Source organism: Salarias fasciatus, chromosome 11, assembly GCF_902148845.1.
Source record: "Salarias fasciatus chromosome 11, fSalaFa1.1, whole genome shotgun sequence".
NCBI lineage: Eukaryota > Metazoa > Chordata > Actinopteri > Blenniiformes > Blenniidae > Salarias > Salarias fasciatus.
The window spans coordinates 21,234,187-21,260,628 of record NC_043755.1 but is presented as its reverse complement, the minus strand read 5'-3'; the positions used below and the strand labels follow the sequence as shown (position 1 = coordinate 21,260,628).

General features: G+C 46.3%; 1 protein-coding gene across 1 annotated transcript in view; it reads left to right on the top strand.

Moving 5' to 3' along the window:
- Positions 1 to 26,442, top strand: part of znf407 (zinc finger protein 407) — a 154,287-nt gene that overhangs the window by 58,139 nt on the left and 69,706 nt on the right. The window contains exon 5 of the mRNA XM_030102230.1: positions 8,065 to 8,139. Within this exon, the coding sequence (XP_029958090.1) occupies positions 8,065 to 8,139 (75 nt within the window). The remainder of the gene's footprint in view (positions 1 to 8,064; positions 8,140 to 26,442) is intronic.

Here is a 26,442-nt window from a genome sequence, read left to right as displayed (position 1 = left end):
GGGTCCCCCGGCTCGTGCAGGGGTGAGCGGGGTGACCGGTCTGGGGTTTCTTCCTCTCCCCTCAATTAGACTCCTTAACGGCAGATAAGGCCGCGCCGGAGTGTTTTCCTCTCCTAATGAAGCCCGGTTTAATGGCAGTGGTCATGGAGAACATGGATACACACACACACACACACACACACACACACAGCACCACCAGCCTGATTAGAAATGCTACGCTAACGTCAGCCATGTTGTACGAGCTAGCCACACCAGCACAGGGACTTCTCTGACCACAGTTGTAAAGAAGATTTCTTGTTTATTTTTTCATACACAACAGCAGAAATAACACTCCACACACTGAGCAGACTGTCAGATTGTTATTTTTGATATTTTCTTTCCAAAAGGTGCTTGAGTTTCAAACCATGACTGATTTGAAAGGGTTGAATATCGACGTTAGCGCTCTCCTAGCACCTATGCTAGCAATATTATCCACTCAATAAAAAAAACACACACACTCACATTTGTGGATTTAGAGCCCAAACAAGCTTAATAACATTGAAATGCACAAATAGGCAGCTTTTTGCCCCCCATCCCCCCTTTTTTTATATATATATCCCACTCCCCATCTTCACCTCTTCCCCCCCCCCCCCCCCCCCCCCCCCCACACACACACACACACACACACACACCTGAAGAGGCCGTACAAACATAAGGAAACCTGCATTACAAATTACCGCACATCATAGAAATTGTGCAGCAAGCTTTTTAAAATACCAGCGCTGCCAGTGAGGCGCTTTGTAATTTATCCCTTCACGGCTGTTAGCCGCGCGGCGCAACGGTGATTTATTTGGTTTAAGAGAAGTTTTGTTTAGAGAGATAATGAGCAGGACTTCTCTTTAATGATTTAACACGGCGCGGTGGAAAAAGAAGAGAGAGAGAGGGAAGGCGGGGGGAAGAGTAAAAAAAAAAAAAAAAAAAAGCACATATATTTTTCATATCTTTAACTGCACTGCAGAGAGCAAAGGAAGGAAAGAGAGAGATGCATTAGCAAGAGAAGCTAACCGCCTTTAACAAGCGGGCATTTTTGATTCATTTTAACTCGCTGGTGTGAAACCAGACTTCTTCACCTCCTCGTAACACAACGTAAATTTCGAGCGTCTTATGTATTTCATCTGGAAATGTTTCTCCGGACGAGCGGAGAGCGTTTCCTCTCCTCTCCTTCCCCCCGTTTCAGCCCAGAAAGCGAGTCGTATTTGTGCTGATGCCACACAACATTTGTACCCGTTTTGTGAGGAGTGCCACTTCTGTTACCTCGTGTTCTCTTCTCACACCTCTGCACCCCCCCCCCCCCACACTCCGTCGTCCTCTTCTGTTTTTCCCCCCAAATACAGCATGATTCTCTCTTGTTCAGCATTTTCAAGTTTCTTCCCTCACTTAGGATTTAAATCCTAAATTAAAGCAGTTAATTAGAAAATATAATGAAGCTGAGTAGCGTAATATGCAAACAGCGCGATGACGCTCAGAGCTGGGGGGCTGCCGTTAACGCTCAAACTGCCACCGGCGCATAACGATGATGATATCAATAATAGATTACTTCATCAATCGTTGTTCTCTTGAAGATGGAAATGCGCTGTTGGGAAGGGACTGAATTTTTATTTTTCATTATTCTAATTCCCCCCCTCCCTTCTTCCCTCCCTCCCTTCTTCCGTCTCCTTCTCCTTTCCTGTAGCTCGAAAATGTCTGTTTCATCTCACATTAGGGTGCGCTCGGCATAAGTGCAGGTGGAACTTGCTCTCCCTCTAAATGATCCTTTAATGGAACGGTGTGCACTGGAGCCGGGAACTCTATGGGGCGCTGCCACTGTCGATGAGAACCTCGCCTCAATCAATCCGTCAAGCCCCATCACCTGCCTCAGCAGATGATCCAAAAAAAAAAGAAAAAAGAGCGGGCTTTTTATGTGCCTCCGATAAGACAAGGGGACATGCAGATGCACACACACACACACACAGACACACACACACACACACACACGCAGAGGAGTGAGAGGTGTCTGTTTTGCTGAGAGGCTCGACGCTGATCAGCCGTCAGAGAAACACTTTGCCTCTCTTTCATTCTTATCAAAATCGTCTTAGAATAGATCAAGTGCTTGCTGTGCTCAATCAAACGGGATGTCTTATATATTTCATTCATTCCCCCCCTTCCTCCCATCCGGCGCTCAAGTGTGCTCCAACGGCTGCTTTTCTATGTTAGAATCCTAACGTTTTGGCAAATCAGACTGGAGATCAAGGCCCTCATGAAAACATTTCAATTGGCAAGGCATCGTTTTTGCGATTTCGTTGCAGAAAACTTTCATATTCACACGGAAACGGTACAAATGCTGAAAATAATGTAGATTTCATGTAGGGCCAGTAGTGAGTGCTGTTGTTTTTAGAATAAAACCAGAGAAAAATACTCAATAAACATTACCAATGGTGAGTGCACGGATATTCGTATTTATTACGCCCATGGTGCACAGTGTGTCAGAAAAGTGGCATTTTCAAAAAGTTGCTGAGCACTGTTGTCATGTAAACGGACACCCAAAACACAACAAAAGTTGTGTTTTCACTTGAAAATGAGGCAGAATAAATAGTTTTCACTCACGTTTCCCTTTGCGAGGTTATCTGTTGTTTCCATCCCTGCATCTCTGATAATCCGGAGCAATACCGAGGCCGGTTTTCCTCTCGCTTCCATCAGACTGCATCAGCTTCTGCTCCTCGCTCCACTTTAACCAGCTGCTCCATCATTATTCCCAATATCTCCCTTCTTCACCTGCTGTTGGCTTCTCTTTCTTCATCCTTCCGTCACCATCCTTCCCCACATCTGCAAGTTTTGACACCACGTTTAGGTGTTTTCCCCCCTCAGCCCGGCGCTGCAGGCCCGCCTGTAGAACATCCATTAAACTCAGCCTGCCACAAACCCGGCCGAGCCTCCCCCTTGACGTGCGCCTGTCTGTCTCTCTTGTCGGGGAGGCAGCCGCTCCGTCTGTCAATAAATGTCTCATCTCCCGACGTCTTGTTCCTGTCTGTTTGTGTGTCTGCGCGAGGCGTCGGCAGCTGTCTCGGCGCTCCGGGGTTGCTGTCAGCCAAGTGTTGGTTTCTGTTCTTCTGTCAGTTCACCTGCCTGTCAGAGCTGCTCAGATTAGACATGTCAACTTACCTCCAGGTTTTTTTTCTCTTTCTCCGGGACGGGTTTCTAAAATGAGGAAAAATAAAAAAATAAAAATAAAAGTGAATAAATAAACAAGGCGAAATCAAGTTGTTGTTCACACTGAAGAGTGAATTAGTTCATGTTTCATGATGCCGATCGAGTGTGTGGGGCAGTACACGTCGACGTTGCTTGATTGTTTGCGATAACCTCAGAAAAGTATAGAACCCTTAATCATCTTGGCGCACTAAAAATGGAAATGCTCGTAGTGGGAGGAGAAAACAATAATGCAGAAAGTCAGAAATGGCTTCGAGAAACAGCAGGAGTACAGTGGAGAGATGGATGAGCGAGAGGTCGCGCGGAGACGACGGGTAGGAGCCAGCGAGGGGAGATGAAGGAAGGTGAGGTGGAGGAGGAGGTGGAGGGTGCAGAGGGGAGCTACCTGCTGCTGATGGCAGTCAGAGTCAGTGAAGGATGGAGGGCGATCCAGCTGTGACATTAAAGCAGCAGGTGGAGGCCATCATTAGGACTGGCACAGGAGTGCTGGCTGAGCCCGCACACACTCATTTCTTTGGGGCCCAGCGGACCACTGCAGAGTGTGTGTGTATGTGTGTGTGTGTGTGTGTGTGTGAGCTGAAGCATAGTCCCATAACTTCAGAGCTCACCCCCACCGCCCCCTTTCATCTTATCCTCCCAGCGGACCCGCTCCTCCTCCACCGGTTTGTCGGGCCGAGCAGCTCCTGCATCTGGTGGCTCCTCATAATGGCTTTTCCTTCACTTCTTTACCCGACACAATGCCGGGGACGGCTCAACGGCACCGTGGCACCTCTCTGATCCGACTTTTAGAAACCAAAAAGAGCCTGAGTCCTGTCAAAGCATTCATATAAAGAACTAATTTTTCCTTAAAAAAAAAACCCTCACCTGACACCTCTGGGTGAGCACCATCACCCTTTCATCTACAGTCTTTATTTTTGAGACTCGATGTGAATAAACCAGCTGAAAGAAACTCCAGCAGAAGTTGCTGAAGTATCTGTGACCTGCCTCCATCCCAGCATGCCTTGTGCGTGCCTGTTGGGAGCGGGTGTGTTTGCGGGCGGGGGTGGTGGGGTGCGGCGGGCGCGGGCTACGGTACATCTAAGCCGAGTTTGGCTGCAGGCCCTTTCTTAGATCTCCCGTTGCTGGCGGACCTGTAGATGGGCCTATCCAGGAACACCATTAGGCAAATGAAGTTGTTTGTATCAAATATTGACATGTTATCTCTTCATCGTCAGGCGGCGGGAGGGGAGGAAAAAGAGAAAGATTGTAACTGTGGGTAATTGAGCCGTGTCTCCCCTGCTTATCGGTAAAGCTCCGGCACGTCACGGACCTAACGAGCTGTGGCGCGCCGATTAGTCTGAAGGGAAAGTCGAACGTGAAACACCAGAGCCTTCGTCTTTCTTTTTCTTTTCTCTTTTTTTTTTTCTGCTCCCCATATCTGCAATGGATATTATGAGCCTCCCTGGAGGGCAGAGGCACAGCCTTATTAGTTCAATTCATGGGGGGGAAGAGAATTGATATGGATGAATGGCATGTTAAAGTATCCCTTTGTTACAATAACCATCAAGGCTTGATGGTTGGAGCTGATGATGCAGCCCAAGGCAGCGGGACGACAAGCTGAGGCCTTGACCTGGATGGCAGGAGACGCACACACACCAAGGGCAGGGGGCTGATTACAGACTGCCTTAAACAAATGGATTTGCCCCTTTAACATTTAGATATGGGATCTTCCTCTGTCTGGTGTGTGTGTGTGTGTGTGTGTGTGTGTATGCATGAGAGATTAGCTACTTGTGGATGTCTGTTTGTAAGTAAGGACTGCCATTTGTCTGTATTGGTAACTGTGTCTGTGTGAGTCTATTGTTGTGTGTGTGAGTGTGTGAGTGTGTACGTTGCCTGCATTTCATCATCGTATTATCAATATTGTGTTTTTGATAATCGCATGCCGAATAGCTAATTGTAAATATGCTAAACGTCACCATTTGTATGTGTAGTCGGTTTGCAATTTATTTCGGATGCTGTTATTGTGCATTGTTTCTCAATTGCGTGTGTGTGTGTGTGTGTGTGTGTGTGTGTGTGCCAGGTGCCTCCACAGGGCATTAACCATCTTGCACTCATGCCACTCTGAGAATAAACTGGCTAAAAAAAAAAAGAAAAAGAAAGGAAAAAGAAAGAGGGGGGAGCGAGATGCGAATCTCACAACATGCCAGTTTGATTTGTACCCCTCGCTATCAAAGAATGCTAATTAAAATCATATTTTGCATATGTCTTGTCTTTCATGCGCATATGCAAATCGCCCCTGTTGCCTTTCAGCACTCTGTAATTAGGTTTATGAAGGACAGCTGTAATACATAATTAACAGAAATGTTTGCAAGCTCTCTCTCTCTCTCTCTCTCCCTCTCTCTTTTTTTTTTTTTTACCCCTCCTTCTCCTCCACGTCTAAACACGACGACTTAAACAGGCACGCGTTACTGTTCCAAGGCCACGCTTTTCTCTCAAACGTATTGATTAATTCTTTCGCAGCCCGTCCCTCCCTTTCTCCCCTTTTTTTTCCCTTTCTGAAACATCTTAATTATGCTGTTTGTTTATTTATAGATGATGCCGTCAGTCAGAATCTGCTGCCGCCGCTGCTGCTGTTTCCGACGGGGGCCAGAAAAGCTCAGCATTTTGATCCTTGCCAGTCCGCCCCCCCGCCCCCCCCCCTCCTCCCTGATTTCAGTGTACAAGATGCAGTCACACACTCGCTCCCAGTTCCACTGCGAGGCAGCGCCGTGGACGGGCGGACGGATGGAGAGAAATGTAGAGTGATGATAACGAGGCGAAACAGTGGAACATGTTTGAATATTTATATGCTGGTGTTAGTTAGAGTTGGGCCTCGGGGCAGTTTGTGAAGGAGGGTCCCGTCAATGACGGACGGGGGCTCCGGGGCGGCGATGGGATTGAGGACACTGGCATTCGTGTGTGTGTGTGTGTGTGTGTGTGTGTGTGTGTGTGTGTGTGTGTGTGTGTGTGTGTGTGTGTGTGTCCAGACGTCAGGGCGGAGTGGGGGCAGTAAGCTGCCACATAAATGGTGAAATAATTATGCTTCATGATAGACTGACTGATGAAGTTAGAAGGAGAACTTCAGAAAAAGGCGCAGACGGGATCGCCGTGGAGAAAACGGCATAATGATCTACTTGGAAGCGGGAGAGGTGAAAACATCCAGGGAGGAGGAGGAGGAGGAGGAGGAGGCGGAGGAGGCGGAGGGGGAGGGGGGCGTGACGAGGCGGCGGCGGCGGCGGTGCCAGCCACAGGACTGTCGCTTTCAGCTGCCTCGGCCTCCTCTCGCGGAGCTCCATGTTCGGCCCCTCAGATGTGGTCATTGTCTCTCAGTGGCACAATAATGCGAAGTGATGGGTGCTAAATGAAACGGCCGGGGGATGAAAACACTGCCGACGCAGCCTGGATGTCAGGGTAGTTAGTGCTGTCGTCCCTTCATTATGTGTTCATATGCTGTTTTGGAGACGCGGTAAACCGGGGATGTTGCGGTCGCTGTCAGTCAGCAGGGCCTCGGTATTTCGGTGTGTGTCGTCTACATACGTTACACACACGTGTGCGCTTCGGGCCTCGCACGTGAAGCTGGCCTCTGAGCCAAAAGGTGGTAGTTACAGAGGCTTTTCTTCTCTCATTTAGATTCGTCAGCTCGGCTCGTCTGTCATCGATCAGCAGAACGATTCTTGACCCAAAAAGTTAATCTGCTCCTTTTTTCATGGCGAAAGACTTTTCTGAAAAAGTCCAGGAAAGTCAGAACAAAGGTCAAGCATTCGAGAGTTCTTCAAAATAAAACTTATCAAAAGAAATAACCAAAGCAAAGACAGTATGTCTGTTTATTTTACTGCTGGCTGTGAGAACAAAGAACAAAAAATGACTTTATATTGAAACTTTATATTATTTGATTGTTGATTGCATCAATAGGTTTTCTACTGGGACAGAATGCCATCACAGTGGAGGAATTAATCGCATTTTCATACATTAAAAAAGTGCATAATTCCCATTTTTTATGCTAATTCTAGAAAAAAGAATATACAAATACCTTAACGCCTCTGCCCATAAAAACAAATCTGTGTTTATATTTCACGGTTTCTTTTCAAGATCGACTTTTTTCCATCTCAAAGAAAAAAGAAAATAGTGATTCCTCCTCCAACCACAAGGTGGCAGTGTTGGACTCTATCCACACACATTTCAGAGTCACTGTAGTGCTCACTTCCTTTACGAGTTGTAACGTTACGGTTGATCTCAGCCTTGAGTCAGAAAACAGTGTGAACTGGTGCTTTCAGCAGTTCTGTCCGACTGCAGCTTCTAATTCGCTGTTTCCGTTTTGAACAGAACTTCAGAGCAGTGTGGCGGAGCTTTATGTACGAGTTATTGAAACGATGAAAAGGATCATCAAACATCACCGAAGCACATCTTCTCAGAGTTAAAACTTCAGTCTTTGTTGACATGAGAGTTTTTTCAGATGAAAACAGGAAACTTTCACTGTGTAAAAGCAGCTGACAGCTCCACCTGCTGGCCCGGCATGTTAACTACACTTTATTTAGTGTCATTTTCAAAATGCTGTCGTGTAAACGCAAAACTTTTCTGAAATGAAAACACAAAAACAATGTGTTTTCAGTTGAAACGTGCCAATGGAACCTTATTTCTGATCAGAAAACATCTTGGATTGCCGGGCTTTGAGGGCAACGCCAACACTCCGACACCTCAGGAAAACAAAGTCAACTTAGAATCATTTGAAAATAGTTCCTTTAATCCACAGCAAAGTTTTATTTAAAATTTTCCACCTGTGGTTAGTTTGATTGTTTTCAGCTAATGTGTGCTTGTCTTCCTCAGATGGGCCTTCGTGATGAAGAAACACCTCAGCACACACCTGCTGGGAAAACATGGAGTCGGGCAGCGCAAGGAGAGGTGAGTGCAACATTTTCAGAGTCTGGGGGAGATATGTTATTGACTGCAGAGCACTCAAAAGACTTCGACTCTCAGAAAAGCTCAGCTTTAAAAAAAAAAAACAAAAATCATCCTTATAAAAATAATTCTGCAGCCTGACTGTCAAGTGTCTGAGCTTGTTTTTTTCGGAGACGAAAGGAAGAGATGCGGGGGGCAATTAATTCTAAAGAATCCTGAGAAGAAGTGCGATGACGTCCGTGGAGGTCTGCAAGCTTTAAAAGCAAAAAAAAAAAAAAAAAAAAAAAAATCCCCCACTAGTTAAATTTCCAGTTAAATATAACTTGCGATCCTCCCTTTCCCCTAATGAGTTAAATGGCTTTCACTCATTCTGTCTGCCTGCCTCTTTCGCTCGCATCCCTTTTTTCTGTCAAACTTTATCTGGCGCCCTCCCTCATCTTGCTTTCTGCTCTCCCTCTTGAATTAAGGATGAATGATGTTTCTTTTACCATTTCTTTTTTTTTTTTTTTTTTTGGTCTGTGCGTGCGAGTGTGTGTTTCCGTGTTTGTGTAATGTCTCCCGCTTGGCCCTGTCTATCAGAAACAGAGCCCTGCTGTCAGCCTGTGTGTGTGTGTGTGTGTGTGTGAGTGTGTGTGTGAGTGAAAGAAAGATGAGGAGATGAAGTTGTGAAGCCCCCCCTCCCTCCACCGCCAGCCCCCCCAGCCCGGCCCTGACAAGCCAAAATGAGACGTTAAACACCTCTCAATCTGTCAGCCGGGCCGCTAAAATAGAAACAGACCCGCTTTTTCATTACTGCGCAACCAAATTGATACTTTTGACAACGTGCGGTATTAGATATGACAAGTGGCTTCAGATATGGGAGTGAGCGGCCCGACCAGATGCCGCTCCATCTCTCAGACGTTATCAACCAAATTCCTACTGTCAGCTGTTCATCTGGATTAGATGGAAACAAATCCTCATATCCTCGACTGCTTCAAGGCCCCCGTTTCATCCGCAGATTTTTTTTTTTTTTTTTTTTTTTTTGGTTAGTCTAACCTTTATTTATCCCAGAACCGCTGACAGAGCTGAGTAACATCACACTGCTCGCCATAACCACAGCCCGCCGCTCGTCGCCACTTGAACCCGCGACCCCTGGCACCCGCCGTGCGCTCGGTTCACGCCCATTAGAGGCGGAGGAGCGAAGGAATTACAGCAAAACAAGGCAGGAAAAGATCCTGGAGCTGCAGCTCTGGCAGCTGCCAGTCGTCTTCTTCTCTTTTTCTTCAACACAGTAAAAAAAGTAAATAGATTGAAGGTGTGATGCACTCATGAGAGGAGATCACATCCGTAACTTTCTTTGCATTAACTGAAGACTTAAAAGCATTGCCAAATCAAACCTGTAACCTTTGGAAAATTTAGTTTACTTCATTAAAAAGCAGGTGAATGTGAGATAAAAGTTTACCGCGTTGTGACGTAACATGAAGAAATCTGTGATTATGGTGTTACAGAAATACATATGACTGCTTTACTGTGTTCTGTTGTTGTGGACGACTCTTCTCTGGTGACCCCAGCGTCACCTCAACACCTCTAAAAATGACTTTCAAAGTCTGAATTTATCCTTTGCGTTTTCATTTGGCATCATTTAATTCATTTGTGTGACTTTTAGTCTCTCATTTAGGGCACAGTTTTAGTGGTTCTGTGTTCTTGTTTAGTCCAGAGAAGTTATTGTCAGTAGTTCAACATGTACAGGAAATACAGAAGCTTGAAACTGCAAATACTGACTGATGAGGACACAGATCCTGATTGTTAGAATATAATCTAAACCTAAGATTACAAATAATATAAGTGGCAGAGGAGGGAATAAAATAGCACACTTTCCTCTCACTTTAATGCCAGGTGACTGTTCAGTGTTACTGTGTTGATGTGGCGTCTCATATCTCACACACGGGAACTTTCAGTCAGCAGGTCTGATCTGCCGAATGATTTAAAATCTGGAATTTTGCATTTTGCATCTGATTTTGCAAGAAACGCCGTTAAGGAATTCAACAAATGAAGATATAATGAAGTCACTGCACATCTAATATTATTTAATGTGTGAAGTTTTTAGCCAAAATATGATGAAATTCAAGCTTATTTTTATAAATTAGTCACATATGATAAATGATAACTTGGTTATCATTTGTAAAAGTCACATTGGATTATTCTTTAATTTCTAAATACAGTTTTTTTTATGATTTCTGACCAACAAAAAAATGAGAAACTCAATGATTAGAGAGTAATTACTTCATTTTCAAGGATCCTGGAAACCAAAAAAAAAGTGAATAATTAAGTAAAAAAAAAAAAGAGGTTGCATCTTTGCGTTGATAAAGGCAGGATGGAACCTGAACCGTTGCGGTGGCTGCAGCTCAGTGCGAAGCTCCTGCAGAACATTGGCCCCTCTGCCCCCTCCAGCACATCCAGCTCGTTTACTCCCCCGCTCATCTGAGGAAAAGCAAACACACTTTCAGTGGAAAACTTTGAAAAGCACCAAATTTAGTTGAAAAGCGTTTTAGCACTTTTTGAAACAACAAGGACGACGCCTGCATTTAATTGACCGGCCAATTAAAAATCTGCATTTATTCCTGCATTCCTTTTTTTTTCTCCTTTTTTTTTTTTGGGGTTGTTTTTTCATGCTCATTGCCTTTTTCCACAGAATGTGTCAACAAAGCCAAGGTCACAACACACACACACACACACACATACACACACACACACACACTGGCTGGTCACGGCTGCAGCTGTAAGGAGTCTGTGTGTTACTTGCATTTAGCCGACACTCCAGTCGATTACATATTATTTTATTGCACTCACACACGCACACACACACACACACACGTTCAGGCCCTGCAGGTAAGCGTGCATCATAAATACAGAGTGATATCAGTAATATAAGTACTGTTCATGTTCACACACACACTTTCCAAACCGCCACGAGAGTGTCAGTCTTTCATCGTGTGTTTTCTCTCGCCGGTTTTATTGCATTCCTTCACACACATTAAAATATGTGCAGACACACACGCACTCACATACACACACACACACACACACACACACACACACACACACACACACACACACACACACACTGGCAGTACACTGAGTCCTCCCCGCACGCGCAGCGAGAGGGAGGACAGCCACAAGGTTTGTTCTATTTAAACCTGTAAAACACGGTGTCATCATTTTTCTGACAGTCCTGCAGACAGAATTTATCTCATCATTAATTAACCATCATATTTCCAACACAGTGCAGCTTAATTAGCACAAGGTCATTGGGGAGGGCTTATTAAGTGGAACAAATTTGGGCGAGTGGAAGACGGAGAGGAGGCAGAGGACGGAGGACGGGAGAGAGAGAGAGAGGGAGACGGGATGACAGAGAGAGAGAGAGATGAAAGGCAGAGGGGAAAGAAAGTGGAGAAAGAGAGGACGTGTGTGTAAGTGTGTGTGTGTGTGTGTGTGTGTGTGTGTGTGTGTCGTTGGGTCCGACTTGACTGTGCTGCCTCAGTGATTGATAACTGCACTGGTTTTGAAAGACCAGACCTGCAGACTGGGACGGTGGCCGAGGGAGAGAGAGAGAGAGAGAGAGAGAGAGAGAGAGAGAGAGAGAGACGGGGACAGGGGGGAGGAAGGATGGGGAATAGTGTGGATGCTGTGGGGGGGTGGAGGGGATCTGAACCGGCAACTGGGGACCAGTCAGGGAGGGGCGGAGCGGGTGCAGAGGCAATGGGGGTTGTTGGGGGGAGCCAATTGCAAACATATGCTGGCTGGCAGGCGGCGGGAGATGGATTGCAGTGGGACGGTGTCAGAGAGGCGGTTTCATCAGCATCTCCTCGGCCCCCGTTCACCAGGTATTTTTAGCACGCTGGGGAGATCTGTTAGTCAAAGGAGGAGGAGGAGGAGGCCTGACTAGCCGTACTGTAGGCTACGCCGGGCTCCACTTAGCCGAATCCGTCTGGGATTCGTCAGAGTTATTTTGGGTGTCTGAGCGGGACGGAGGTCCGCCGATACGGATTCAGGTTCCGTCAATCATCTGAAACGTCACGCAGGTAAACTGAGCTGAGGCACCTCTTCTCCGAGTGTGTTCCACACCACAAACATGCAGCAACCACGAATAAATGTAAAATGAAAGTGCAGAACCCCCCCCCCCCCCGGAGACCCGAGGACCGTCGCCTTCAGTCTGGATGCAAACACACACTTTTTCTGATACATGTGGTAGAAGGGACAAAACAGAAGTACAGTATGGATCAGAAGCACTGATGAAGGAAGGAGCTTTCTGTCTTTACACTAAATCCATAGTATGAAAGGTGATTTGTAGTAAGAAACATTTTTGCACATCTCAGTGTGAGGCGTTCAGGGACCGCTCTGAGAATCGGAGAACTTCATGATTCATCTCGTTAAACTGAAATCTTCTGAAAAACTGACTGAATGGAAAAAATCTGCTTCACATTCTGATGTTTGATTTTTGTTTTAAAGTTTTATTCAATTCAAACTATATCTGTTACTATTGCGCTCTTTTGGCGTGAGATATTGGTTTTAGGAGATGTTGTTATTTCTGCATTAAGTTTTCGATGAGTGAACTTTAGCTTCGTTGAGCTCAGACTTGTTGCTGTTTTAGCTTCTCAAACATTTACAATAAGTCCTGAATGAAGTTATTTGTTTGTTGCTTTTTTTACTTCTGGTAAAAATACTTCTGGTATTTTAGTCCTCAGAAGGTTCATTTCAGGTTTAAATTTGCATGAACTCTGTTATAAAAGAACTACTTTTACATGAATGAGACCTTTTTTAAAACTTAATTGTAATATATTTTACATTTTTCAGTCCTTTCCCTGTAGCTGCTGAGTTATTTATCTTCAAAAAAATAATTAAAGTAAAGTTGACATTCCAGAGGAGGAATATGTTTCTATGTTTTATTCTTTAATTTGCAGGTCATATTTTGAATTATTTATATATTTACATTAATTTCCACATGATCCAAAACTTGATCTCCAGTTTTATTTGGACAGTATACTTCATGCAAATGTCTCAATTTTCCCAAAACCAAATAATGACTCCAGAAAATTTGCACAATCTCAACATAAAGACAGTTTTAATGAAACCTTCCGGTGCCAAATACAGCGAAACATCCCCAAACCGTCTCCTATAGCTGCTGCATTATGGATGTTTTTTTGCTGTGAGGCTAAAGCCAGTGTTCTCACGACGATCCTAGGGTCTCAGTGTTCTGTCGCGTCCGCCGCTCTGAAGAAATTAGCCCACCGGCTTCATGTCGGGCTCTCATACTGAAGACCTTTCAGTTTTCTAAACTTTTTGCGCAACTTCTTATTGTTTCTCTGAACATTTGCGATACTTTTCTGAAATTTCTCCTCCTTACAATCATCATCGGGACAGCCCTGTTCATCCAGACAGGACTGTTTTCACGTGAGTTTTGGAAATCAGGTCATGGCGTCTTGTCGCTCCTCTTCCTCGTGGCGGCGGCGGCGGCCGGCAGCTGAAGCTCGCCGCTCAGGTCCGACTTCACGTAAAGGGCTAATATTAGCCCCTCGTGCTGTTGTAACCCCAGCGGGGGGAAAGCGAGGCAGATGAGTCGGAGGGGAGGAAGGGTTTGACGGCACATTCTGACAGGTTTTGGGTGAGAGCGAGAGAGAGAGGAAGGGCGAGCGAGATCCAGCTGAACTGCTATAAAGTGACACAACTGGGTCTCCGTCTCAGTCACACCACCTCTCCTCACTGCAGGCACCGAGCGCAGACCAGGGCCCTTCTGTCTGCCTGCGTGTGTGTGTGTGTGTGTGTGTGTGTGCGTGTGTCTAACGGCTTGAGGAGTCTGCACTCCCCTCCTTCAGCAAAAAAAGAAAAGGTTTTTATTGTAACATTTTGCTTCACGGCTCTAAATCATAATAAGAAGTTGTTCCTTTTATTATCACCCACTTGTAATATCGCACCGTGCGGAATCATCCCCTGTTCCTCGGTGCATTTTCATCTGAATGTGTAATCTCTTCCCGTTAATGGAAGTGGGGTGTGAGCCGGTCTAGAGGGGGAAGGGAAGAAAAAAAAAAAAAAAAAGTAAAAAATCCTGCAAAGTCTCCCGGATGGGTGAAAACGTCCACGGCGGTTTGGGTTTATTGAGCTTGATCGAGTGTTGCACATCAAACCTGCTCGGTCACAGGAGAACAATAGAGCGGTCCTGATTATAGAGAGGAGGCTGTGATCCGGAGGAGAGGCGGCGTTCAGCACCGCGGCGGAGGACAGCGGCGCCCCAGGAGCCTCGCGGAGCAACGCCACATCTGAAATCTTTAGTCAATAACGAGCGTCAGTACTTCATATGTGAGGAAGCGACTCTTTTTATTGTGAGATGAACGTGTTTCTGCTTTCTCTGTGCAACACGTTTCACCACAGAGTTTGATTCAAATCATAATCATCGACAAAAACTGTCCCGCAGGACGCTCCAGTCCGGCCCGCCGAACCGCCGAGCGAAATGAGAAAACTTTCAACGAAATGATGGAATAGATTTCACAAAGCAACGCTGAGATATCGGTGATGCTACCTGGTTGTTTTAAATCTGGTCTCAAAGTCATGAGTTTGTAAAAACATTCATGCAAATGGCTGCAAAATGCAACAATCATAGATGTTTTTAGACTTTTTGCTGCGTTTTGTGCCATTAGAATGGGGTTGGTGTTAAAATTAAACACATTCTTTGATATTACCTATTGAAATTTGGAAGAATTTAAAAATCTGTTTTACGTGTACTCTTCCTATCATTAATTGTTAAGTAAATAGAGAATTATCCAAACATTAAAGCTAGGGTAGACGATGTTGTCCAAAAGCACTTTTTGTCATACTGAAATGCTCCCTGTCCCCTGGGAGAAGTCAATTCATTATGTGGACAGAAAAAAGTGCGGAAAAAATCTGACCACTGTAGCGGCCACAGGAGTGTAAAAACTCCGACCAATCGTATCGCGCGGACCGCTCTTAAGAAACCAATCAAATCCCTTCGCCGTTCTACCAGCCCCCTGTGCGTACATTTCAATGGCGTGCACTGGCCCTGGTTCAGAGCGCGCGCGTTGCCAAGGAGCTCTCGGCGCTCGCGTGAAAAATAGAAGGAAGCGGAGCGGGCGCGCTGCGCTCCTATGCGCGTTGTGTGCGGGCAGTCAGAAAGGTTAATAACATTGGAGGCGATCACAAACTCCGTGCGTGTGGCGCTTCCGCGTCCAGTGCGTTCGCTTCCATTGCATGGAATTACTTGTAATTGTTTCTTCTGGTAGTCTGAAAAAAGTAAAGATCTTCAACCTAATGAGAGAGAAAAAAAAACTGAGAATGTACAAAAAAGTAACGAAAAAAACTTGTAAAAAGTTGAGTTTTACATTGACATTCTTTTCTGTTCATTCATGACAGTTTGGACCATCGACATGTTGCTTTTTTTAACTTTCATAGTTGTTGACTAATAAATAACATAATAAGTAAAAGTTAAAGTGGTTCCGTTCTGTGATCTGTTTTCTCGGTTCGATTTAGGGAAAATATTCGTGGTTTTTCTGGCGTTGAATCCAACTTTGCGATCATTCAGGTAAAACGCGCGGACGCCCTGAACTGAAGCCTCTCAGTTTGCCTCCTAAACCAACACCTCTGAAAGTGACGGGGGCGGGGCCTGGGAGCGTGACTGACAGCGGCGACCTTGACTCAATTGCTGGTAATTAGTTCTCTAAAAACGGGGCGCCGAAAGACAACCGGGCTGTCTCACACAGCTGTTTTCACAGGTAATTGTTAAAACGCCTGCCATTTACACGCTTGTAATAATAAACTCCCCCGACTAATACACTCATCACTCTTGAAACGGGAGTGCCGACGACTCAGAAGAAAGATCTATTTGTTTTCGGTAGACCAGTGGAATTGTGAGGGTGAAAGGTCGCTTTGTCTTTTTTTTTTTTTTTTCGGGAGGATTTCTAATCGTAAGTTCAGTTGCCGTATTTGGATTTTCTCTCACTCCTGCAGCTCTACAGCGTTTCTGAGCCAAGCGAGCGGGCGCTAACGTCCCTCGGAAGAAGGCGAACCAGGTGAAAAGGCGTGAGCGCAGAGCCAGAAATAGCTAGCATGATGCATGCAGCGCAGGTGTGCTGACTCACAAATCCACGGCGGGGATGTTCAGAGCGACTGCGGTGAGGAGGAGAGACCCTCCCTCTGGGTTCAGGCTGCATGAAGCTCACGCATTTTCAGAAAAAGTTTTGCATGAAGGAAAAAAACACAATACTTTTCCAATATTGGTAAATATTGCAGGATAAATTGATGAAGGAGACAAAAGATAAAAGCTCGCGGGATGAGTGGAACTGTGAGATCGTTGTTCAGCCTCACTGTGTTAACAGGAGTTATCAACAGGATTTTTATACCTTAAATAACTGAAAATAAGCAATAGAAAATTATGCTAGCTCATAGCTTTGTTGTGTATATTGCTTAAGAAATAACTAGCATAGGCAACGTTTCCACACCAGCTTTGGAAACTTTTGTTTTGGGTGTCTGTTTCCATGACAACGGTGGTAATACTCCCGGTCCGGATTGTCCTGGGACTTGGTATTTTTACACTTCATAACAGCAATCCACACGAATACACTCCCGTTGTTCATGTTTATAGCTTAATGTGCTCTGAGTGCATTTGTGTGTGTGTGTGTGTGTGTGTGTGTGTGTGTGTGTGTGTGTGTGTGTGTGTGATTTCATGACCAAAACAAACAGCAGCACCCACTAGTGGACCAAAATGAAAAGCACATCATTTTTAAAATGGAGCCGTGTAAATGTGAAAGTTTTCTGAAATGAAAACGTAAAAATGATTAATTTTCACACAAAAAGTTCTCGTTAGCGCATTGCTAAGGTTGATAGTGTAGCGAGTCGTTGCAGCATCAGTTTTGTCCTCGTCCCAACTTTCAAGAAGAATAAGATTACTGAAGGTTCAGTGTGCACAATTTATATGTCGCCACTTTTGTTGGTTAGGTGGCAGCAGTGAGTTCATGCAGTCCACAGAAGCTCTCACTGTAATGCAGCGGGCTCATTAGGGGTTAGCATGCTAGCTTACCTGTATCTACGACACAACACTTAGATATTGTATCGTAACTGTATCTTTTGACGAGTTTTCCATGTTTGACATAAAAAAAGTGGCGCATTGAGAACCTTGAAACACACACTGAAAGTTTATTTAATAACTTCTGACAGCCACAGGCTGAGCTAGACTGAGGATGAACGCGCTTTCAATCAAGAGCACAGTTTTTTTTCATCACTTACGTTTTACCTGCTGCAGCAATGATAAATATGTTTATTCAGTAGACATTTAGTCCAGGATGTTGTCTGTAGAATGATGTGGTTTCAACCGTTTCCACGCCATGCACTTCACTCTGAACACATCAGCACCGAGCGGCCTGCCGCCTGCATGTTTCCACCGCGCTGATCCATACGCCGCCGCCGCGGCCGGTCGCGCTCGCCCCGTGCCAGGGGCCGGGCACGGGCCGAGCGGGCATCTGGCTCCGCCGCGCCGGGCCATGGGCTCGCTGCCGCGTCCCAGCATGCCGTGCGGCGCGGCCATATTGCCCCGGCACAGAAGGGGCCGAGACCGACCAGGCTGGACGGGGGGAGCGGGGGCGGAAGAGCCCTGCCTGGAGCCAGCGTGGCGGCAATATGGAGCACACGGAGCAGGCAGGGGTCAAGTCACACACACACACACACACACACACACACACACACCAAAACCACGGGCCAGTGTGTGTGTGTGTGTTCATGTGAAGGGAAAAAAGAAGAGTTAGCAGTATGATAGGGAGATAAAAAGTAGATAAAGACAACCCCTAATTCATTAGAATAAATCCTTTCCCTTAATTATTGATAATGAATCTGCTCTTTAATCTTTCTCTTTCTTCTTCCTCTTATCTGCCCGTGTCAGCACTTTGTCTCCCTGGCTTGGTGTTGGGTGGTAAGGCCTAGTTTTCAGCCACCCAAGGGCAGCAGTCAATAACATCCTGTGCTGCTGGTACAGTAAGCAGGGATGTGGGAGAGCGAAATATTCACTTGAAAGAATATTTAAATCCCAGATTCTTGTTTAATAACGAGAAAGTGGAGGCTGGAACCGAAGCGGAATACCAACATAAAGGCTGACCAGCGAGAACCGGCTGCCGTTATTGCTCGGGACAAGAAAGCGTAGTGTAGATTTAGCAAAAAAAAAAAAAAAAAAAAAAACTGCATTTCCCAGAGGCGGCGGCAGCCCGGCCCGAGCCTCCGCCGGCCTGCCAGGCCCTCTTTGACGACCCTTGCTTCACCTTTCTGTGTTTGCTGGCTGCCTGTTTGAACGGGAGCCAGCGGACAGCGCCGCCCCTGTTTACCCTGCTCAATATTTCATGGCCAGCGAACACTCGCGGAATGAGCGATCGCGTTAATATTGCTGTTAAAATTAAGCGATAATTAAAATTTGTTAGTTTAAAAGCCATCGCAGTCTATAAAAGTTTGATTACTGGAAAATTAGGTGCATTAAGTTTTTATGGGTTGGCCCGTGCTATCGCTCGGGAACCATTTTTATGCACTTGTCATGGGCATATGGTGCAAGATGGTGTGTGTGTGCATGCGTTTGTGTGTGTGTGTGTGTGTGTGTGTTTGTGGGTTTTCGGGTGTGAGGGAGGCATCCTCTGAAAAGCTGACACAGTGTAATGCTAAAATCTCCGCCCGTGTGGTCTTACTAATGATTAGCGGACAGAATACCACTTGTAAATCTGAGTGCGGGAGGTCAGAGGTCACACACACCTGAGCTGCTTTATGGGCGTTCCGCGTTGGCCGTGATTCTACATCAGTGCCGGTATTGTTGTCTGGCAGGGTGCAGCGCCGTCCCACCTCCTCCTATCACTAATAATGACGCCGGTCAGCAGTGGACAGCTCGTCCCGGAATCGAACGCTCGTCCCGGCGACCTCGGCTCGCCGTATAAATCTGATCCCCTCCCAACGTCGCCTCAACTTTTCCTCTCCCCCCCCCCTCAGAATGAAGTCATGAAGTCCAGGTGACATTACTCAAGGCGACAGGATGAGCGAGTGCGCCCGCTTCACCTCCGTATTCACTCCACATCCCGCGGCTCTGGAGCGTCCGCCGCGCCGCCGTCGTGCGGCTAACTGTTGACAGCGGTTGGACATTATGCACAGCGGGACGGTGGGAGAAAGCTGGGCTGCTGCCAGACGCTTTTTCCTCCTCTATTGAAACATCAGACTGTCATGGCAGAAATGGATGTTGCCAGGCATCACTAATGAACCAATTAATCAATGAATTAGCTGAGCAGCGATTAAATTAATGCGCGCTGGACGGCCAAGCGGCAGTCGTGGATATATCCTGGGGAAGGTGATTAACGCGCGCACGGAATAGGCAGCGATCAACAAGGCCGCCATTAACTTGGACAACTTCCTGAACTTTTCTCTTTTCTGCTAAATATGGAACGGCTTAATTCGTTTTAGCCGTGAGGATGACAGAAGTGTGGTCATATTTTCCCTCGTGGCTGCACGAGGCTCTCTGCCGCCGAGATGTTCGCTGAAAACACTGTCATGTGTTTCTAAACGTTACCGTTTGTTAGCCTTTTTTCCTATTGTAGCCTTAAGGACGCCTGTACGCTCAGTCATAGATAAAATAACACTAAAGCCGTTAAAACCATGTTGAAAACACCTGAAGTTCTTCTTACATGACAAGATTAGAGAGAAACAATGATAAATGACTTGGAAAAAAAACCTCAACCTATTTCTGTTTGGCCCTAAAGAATCCTCTCAACACACTCAGATAAACATCTGCCTCTTTTGATTTGGTGCATAAATGAGAAGTCGAAAGCAATTTTTGGATCCTCCGACACAAAGTTGTCAAACATGAGGCCAATGGACCAAAACTGGCCCGCGAGCGGCCTCGATGCGGTCAAACAAGTTCAAGGGTTTCATTAAAGTTGGCTTTATATCAAGACTGTATTCATTTTCAGTAATGGTAATTTGTTTTTTTAATGCAATTTTGTCATGTTTCCCCTGCTCTACAACAACAACAATAACACCAAAAAAAAAAAAAAAAAAAGTGAAAGTGTAAGTTCAAAGGTCATTACAGCACTTTAATCGATTTAAATGAAATCGGGCTCCTGAATGTCTTCGACACCCCTCCACTCTCAAATTTAGGTCTTTAATGCAGAATATCTGGCTTTAAAAGCCAACATGTCCACACCTTTTATTAGTGGGGAAAAAAATGACTAAAGTGACAATAAAAAATGTAAAGCGTCCAAAAATGTGTAACCATCAGATTAAAGCAAAAACGTTAGTTCACTCTCAGATTCATGACTAAACACAAATGTCATGTTCAACATTTAACTGATTTTTTTTTTTACCACTTCCTGAAAAAGGTCGATCAAACTGCAAGAATTTCCATTAAAAAAAAAAAAGGTCAATAAAATTCAAGATCCAGTGAAATTCCAGGGGTTGAGCAGAAGTGATGCGCTGGATTTTTGGATGACAGCAAAATTGAGGGAAAGATTTGCTTCAATTGAAGAAAATAATCAAGGCTTTTCATTGTATTTGGCACCATAAAGCACTGAGGAAGATGTGGAGATTAAGAAATTTTAACTTGTTCGAGATTTGAGTAAAAACGTTCTGTTATTGTTCAAGTTTTTACGCCGTCGTTTGGCTGAGCTCCTGACGTTTGATAACCACTATTTTAAACTCGCCTCATGGATTTCAGTGTGTTTTAGCTACATGAAGACGGGTTTCCCAGGAAACCAGTGTGCATGTAGACTCCGGTCTGGGTGTGTGACCCTCTCGCTCCACGTGCACGACGGTCTGCTGGCAGCTGGAGGCCGGCCGTCGGCTCCGCCTCTATCGTCCAGCTATAAAGAAACATAATTAGCTCTGTGTGGGCTGTTGGCCCAGCACAGCACCAGAGGTGGGTGAGTCGGTGGGGGTGGGGGTGGGGGTGGGGGGGCCGTCGTCGTCGTCGTCTTCGTCGTCTCCCTTGATTATGTGACATCCTCCGGAAGAAGGCTGCAGTTGTTTCCTCCATTACTTAGAGCGGAGCAAATAAGAGGCCTTTTCACTATTGAGACTGTCACTCTCAATTTGGGCTAACGGTAAGCATGCACGAGGCCTCCTGGACGCCCGGCCCACCTGCTCCTCACCCCACTCCGACACACACACCGACACACACACACACACACACACCCTTCCTCCCCCCGCAGCGGGTCGCCGTGGTGACAGTTTGATTAGATCATCAATCGTGGCCGTTAACAGCGGTTTTCCTGAGCACCTGGACCGGCAGGTCACAGCTGGCTCTGAGCTACCGCTGTCCCCCTGACCCAGCACTGCGTGTGTGTGTGTGTGTGTGTGTGTGTGTGTAGAAGCATGCTCGCAGACATGCAATTGCTCATGCAGTCCGGTTGTGTTTGTGGGGTCTCCAGGTCCGGTTTTTTCGTGCGTCTGACTCGGTTTTCCTACGGCCTCAGACCCGCCTGCTTATTTTCTGGAATACGCTCTCCCCCTGACCTGGGAGGGATTCATGCAGAGTATGAAAGAACGTTTTAATTCTCCGGTTTGAGAGAGGACGACAGGCAGAATGTACCAAATCGAGGTGTAATAAAGCCTCCCCGGAATAAAGGACGGACACATCTGTATCTGTGTTCTCCACCGGATGCTGCTGGAGTGTATTGTTTTCTACGGCTGCAGATACACAGATACCAGGGTGTAGCAGTTATGGCGATTCATCTGTAACACCACGCACACGCACACACTCTTTTACACCAGCTGCTACGGCGCAGTGCACTTCACAAACACACACACACGCACACACACGCACACATAAATTCACCTGCTTTCCCCCCTGCGCGTCGTCTTCGGCGGCTGTATCAGGTTTTCGCGTTGTTCTTGGTAAAGCAGTTAAATTTATGGGCTAACAATAATGGGACAAAGTGTGTGTCTCATTGTGATTCCTCAGGTATTCCGTGATTAAATAAACGTCCCCGGTCTTTTCATAAAGCTTGTTTATGGCAGCGTGGCACCATATGCTGCTGCTTCCACCCCACCCACCCATCTCCTCTCTCTCCGGCTCTCTTTCTGTTTAATTCTCTCACTTTTTCTTTGTCTCTCTCTCTCTCTCTCTCTCTCTCTCCCTCTTTCGGTTTCGCTCCATGCTTCATACGCTGCCCTACACCGCCTCTACCAGATGCAGGCTCGCCATTATTCCGCGGCGGAGCCGTGGCGGAGAAGCTAAAGTTGCGAATTAACATGTAGGAGCCATTACGGTGCAATGATGATATCCATCTGCGCCGCTCATAGGTGCTACTTAGTAAATTGTCGGCGCCGTAATGGCACAACGGTAACGATACGGTTCTGTTTTATCAACTCCGGGGTCTGTTTACGTCGCTGCCGTCAAGTAGGCGCTCAGATGGGACTTATTTATCGGCTCTTCTCAAGTGTTCGGTTTGATTTCGGGTCCCTTCTGAGTGGTTCTGCCCTGTTGGTCCGATCGGAGTCAAAGGAATTCAGATTTAATTGTGTTCCAATGTAAACAGCATAGTTTTCTATATGTATAAAAACCAAACCGAGCTCCAAATGCTTTTCCTGTATTAACACGGGCAAAGCAGCAAAAGTTTCCTGGTAATTAATTCTCAAAGTCTCAGTGTGTGTGTGTGTGTGTGTCAGGGGATAGAAAACCAAAACAAGTTTCAGCGAAGTAGAGTCAGGGAAACAAAGAGCGTGTTTAGCCGGGACTGGGCGGTAAACAGCGGTGACGGTTCTCCTTATTGTCCGGTCCGGTTCCGTCAGGCCCTCCACAGACCGACGGACTGTTGTGATTATTAATGGCCGCTTCGCATTAACCTCGCCGTGCTAATATACTCGACAATGGCCCGAATCACCTGAGCCACGAGGACGCCCCCCCACCACCATACATCGAATGCTCAAGCAGCTACAACTGCCACCCCCCCCCCCCCCCCCCCTCGTCACCACCGCCACCCAATGACCAAGATTAATGAAACCTCCGCCGTTTTTAATTAGCATGGCCACAGTCATCAATTACGTCTGCCCCACCCCAAATACAAATATTGTTATATTTGGGGAGTGGGGGGGGGCAATTCTTGATTTATTTCATTGTGGTGGCCGGAGGAGTGAGATGAATGGCCTCCCATCATGGTCATTTGCAGAGATGAGGAGGAGGAGAAGAGAAAGTAGAGAGGGGTGTGGTGAGGAGGGTGGAGGGGGGGTAATAAGATCTCTGGAGAGAGGAGTGTGTGTGTGTGTGTGTGTGTGTGTGTGTGTGTGTGTGTGTGTTGGGATGGTGGGGGCGGGGGTGGAGATGTCGCACATGTGGTACAGTAGAGGACGTAAACGCGCCTGGCCAGGGTGAGGCCAAGTCTACAAGGACAGACCGGAGCGGGTCCCCGAGCCCCCGAGTCCCCGTTCAGGGACCTGCAGGACCTCCAACTCTCCAGGAACTTAATTAGACTTTCCTTGAACCTCTGCTGCCCCGACGCCCCCCCACCCCCACCCCGAGCCAATATGAGCAACAGGTAGCTGTGACATGCTCAAGCAGCTCATCACAGCATTGACAGTCTTACAAAACGTCCACGAATGAAGCAGTCTCCTGCTGTATTGATGATGTTCGTCAGAACACACTGGTCACTTCTTTATGGACATTTGTTCCAGCTGCAGTCCAGTAATTAGATCCAGTGTAAATTGATCCGAGGCTTGTTGCTTCTGCCTGAGATAATCAGCTAATCGTCGTTCGCTGATATCATTTTCCTGCAGTTGCAGCTTTTGGAGTTTTTTCATACATGAGATTTTTAGATTTTTCATTTTAAAGGTATTTTGCCTCCCAGATTTCGATGGTCGATCTGGTTTGGAGATGAATTGAGTCCGGTAATCTCAGGCCTCATTCACATGAAATAATTTCAAGTGAAAACACATCATTTTTTTGCATTTTCGCTTCACAAAAACGAAATCCGTTCACACGAAATCAGCAGAGAACCATGTGTTTCTACGTCAAGAACTTCAAACAACTCCTGTCCGCTTTCTCCTCTGCTCTTACTGGAAAATGACTTGGATTTGGAACATCAATCAATTACATTAACATTAACATTGCATGGTCCTAATATGGTGACCATGTTCTTGTCTCTGAAATAGAAATGAATAAAGCCCATTTTAGTTCCCCGAAAGTTTTCCTTAGTTTTCCATGAATGACCAGAAGTGATAAAAGGGCCTTTCGGAGCCGGGATGTCACACCCCCTCCTGTCACATGTGCTCGGTATTGACGTTGCCGCTGCATTTGTCAATAGTTTTTATTGGACTGTAACTTCTGTGCTCTCATGGTGTCTGATCCTGCTGGATGGGAGTTCTGTGTGGGCGAGCAGGTCCGGTCTCCGAGGCCCGTCTCCCGGTCGTTACTGGATTACAAAGATAGGAGGAATTAAAGGGTGCCATTTTCCCCACACTGTTTTTGATACGATGTTTACAGCTAGTCTGAGAATCGAGGCGGTGTTTATGTCTTATTACATGGAGGGTACGTCCAAAGGAAGGAAGCCTCCAGCAGGTAGACTCGGTTTGGACAAATCGACTGTCTGCCCTCCTCTTCTTGTAGTTTTTGTTTTCTTATTCTGCCCAGTTCAGCTCAGACAGCCTGTTATGATCTGACGAGCCCGAATAATAAAGAAGAAGAAAAAAAGTATGGACATAGTTAGCCTTCTTTTTTCAGTTTTTCTTAAAGGGGTCTCATACGTCTGTTGGCTCTTCCTCAAACCAAGTCTAGACTTGCTTTTCTAATATTAACATTCTTGTATGAATTGAGTTATGAAGAAAAATAAACTCCAAATCACTTACTCTTAAAAAAGAAAAGGTGAAAAAAAAGCTGCAGCGGATCCGTTCGGAAATGATTAGCTTCGCGCCGCGCCTTTTCTGCACTTTCTCACATTTGGTAAAGTCTGACTGGGAGGCGGCGCGGTAATAACAGCGCTGCTTTATGATGACTCGAAGATGTGCACGGCTTCTTTTCCTGCGGTCTGGGAGTTGGAGTGTTTGTGCTGCGGCGAGCCACCCCAGCCATTTTACTCATGCTGACCACACACACACACACACACACACACACACACACACACACACACACAGAGATTTCATACCCCTACTGCCATGGCCATCGCTTGCCCACTGACTCAAGAGAGAGCGGTGGGAAACATCTTGAATATTTTATGAAGCTCGGAAACCCCACCTCTGTCTTCCCCACCCAGCAAACCACGACCGCCGCGTCCGGCAGTGCACGCGCACACACACACACTCACACCGGCTCACACACACACACACACCGGCAGCAAACAGAAATAATGTTTTAAATGCAATCATTGTCAGGCCCAAACAATGTCATTTATCAAGGGAGCATTTGGGACTGTATAATAAGTTTCACATTATTAATACAATTTTTCATCCTCTGTCAAGCCTATCTGATTTATGGCACGCGTGTGATCTAAGGTGATCATTGAATTACAATTCCAGTAATAAGAGAGAGAATGGACCTGGTCTTTTACTTCTGCCCACTGGAGCACAACCCCACCCCCTCATCCCACCCATCCAACACCACCACCTACACACACACATACGCACACGCGCGCACGCACATACACACACACACAGAACGCTGGGTAAACAGCCTCCAGTTGCAACACGCAGTAATTACAGACAACATACAGGAGTGGTCGCAGCAGAACTGTCTGTGTGAAACTTTTCATGCCACAGAGCAAATTTGCAAAATATTTGGAGTTAAACTAATATGCCAGCTCTCTGGTTTCAGCAAGAAGGGGGGAAAAAGAAGAAGAGGGAGACAGACAGAGAGAGAGAGGGGGAAAGAAAAAAAAACAAATGAACCTAGGCCCTGTTAATTAGATAAGGGACAAAGCTCATTATTCTAAAATGATATTGGGGCCCGGAGAGTAAATATGAGTGGCCTGTTCGGGGCTCGGTAATGGGACGGGGATGCCAGTCGTTACAGGGACGGATGATTTACAGCTCGGTGCTCTTTGATGTATAGACTCTACCTTTTATTAAGTGGCTGTCGTTACGGTCTCTGGCTCAGTCATTTCCCTTTCTGTCTAATCACGATCCATACCCAGACACCCCCGCCGTCCAGACCCCGGACGCTCCAGATGTGGAGGGGAAATAGGCTGGGAAAAGCGCCTTCCCACGGCCGCCGCCGCCGCCGCCGCCGCCTCGCCTCCCTCCCAGCTCCGAGCTCTCGCCCCGGTTCTCCAGATACTCTCCCCCGCGCCGGATAATAGATTGTAACAAACAGCGGCAAAT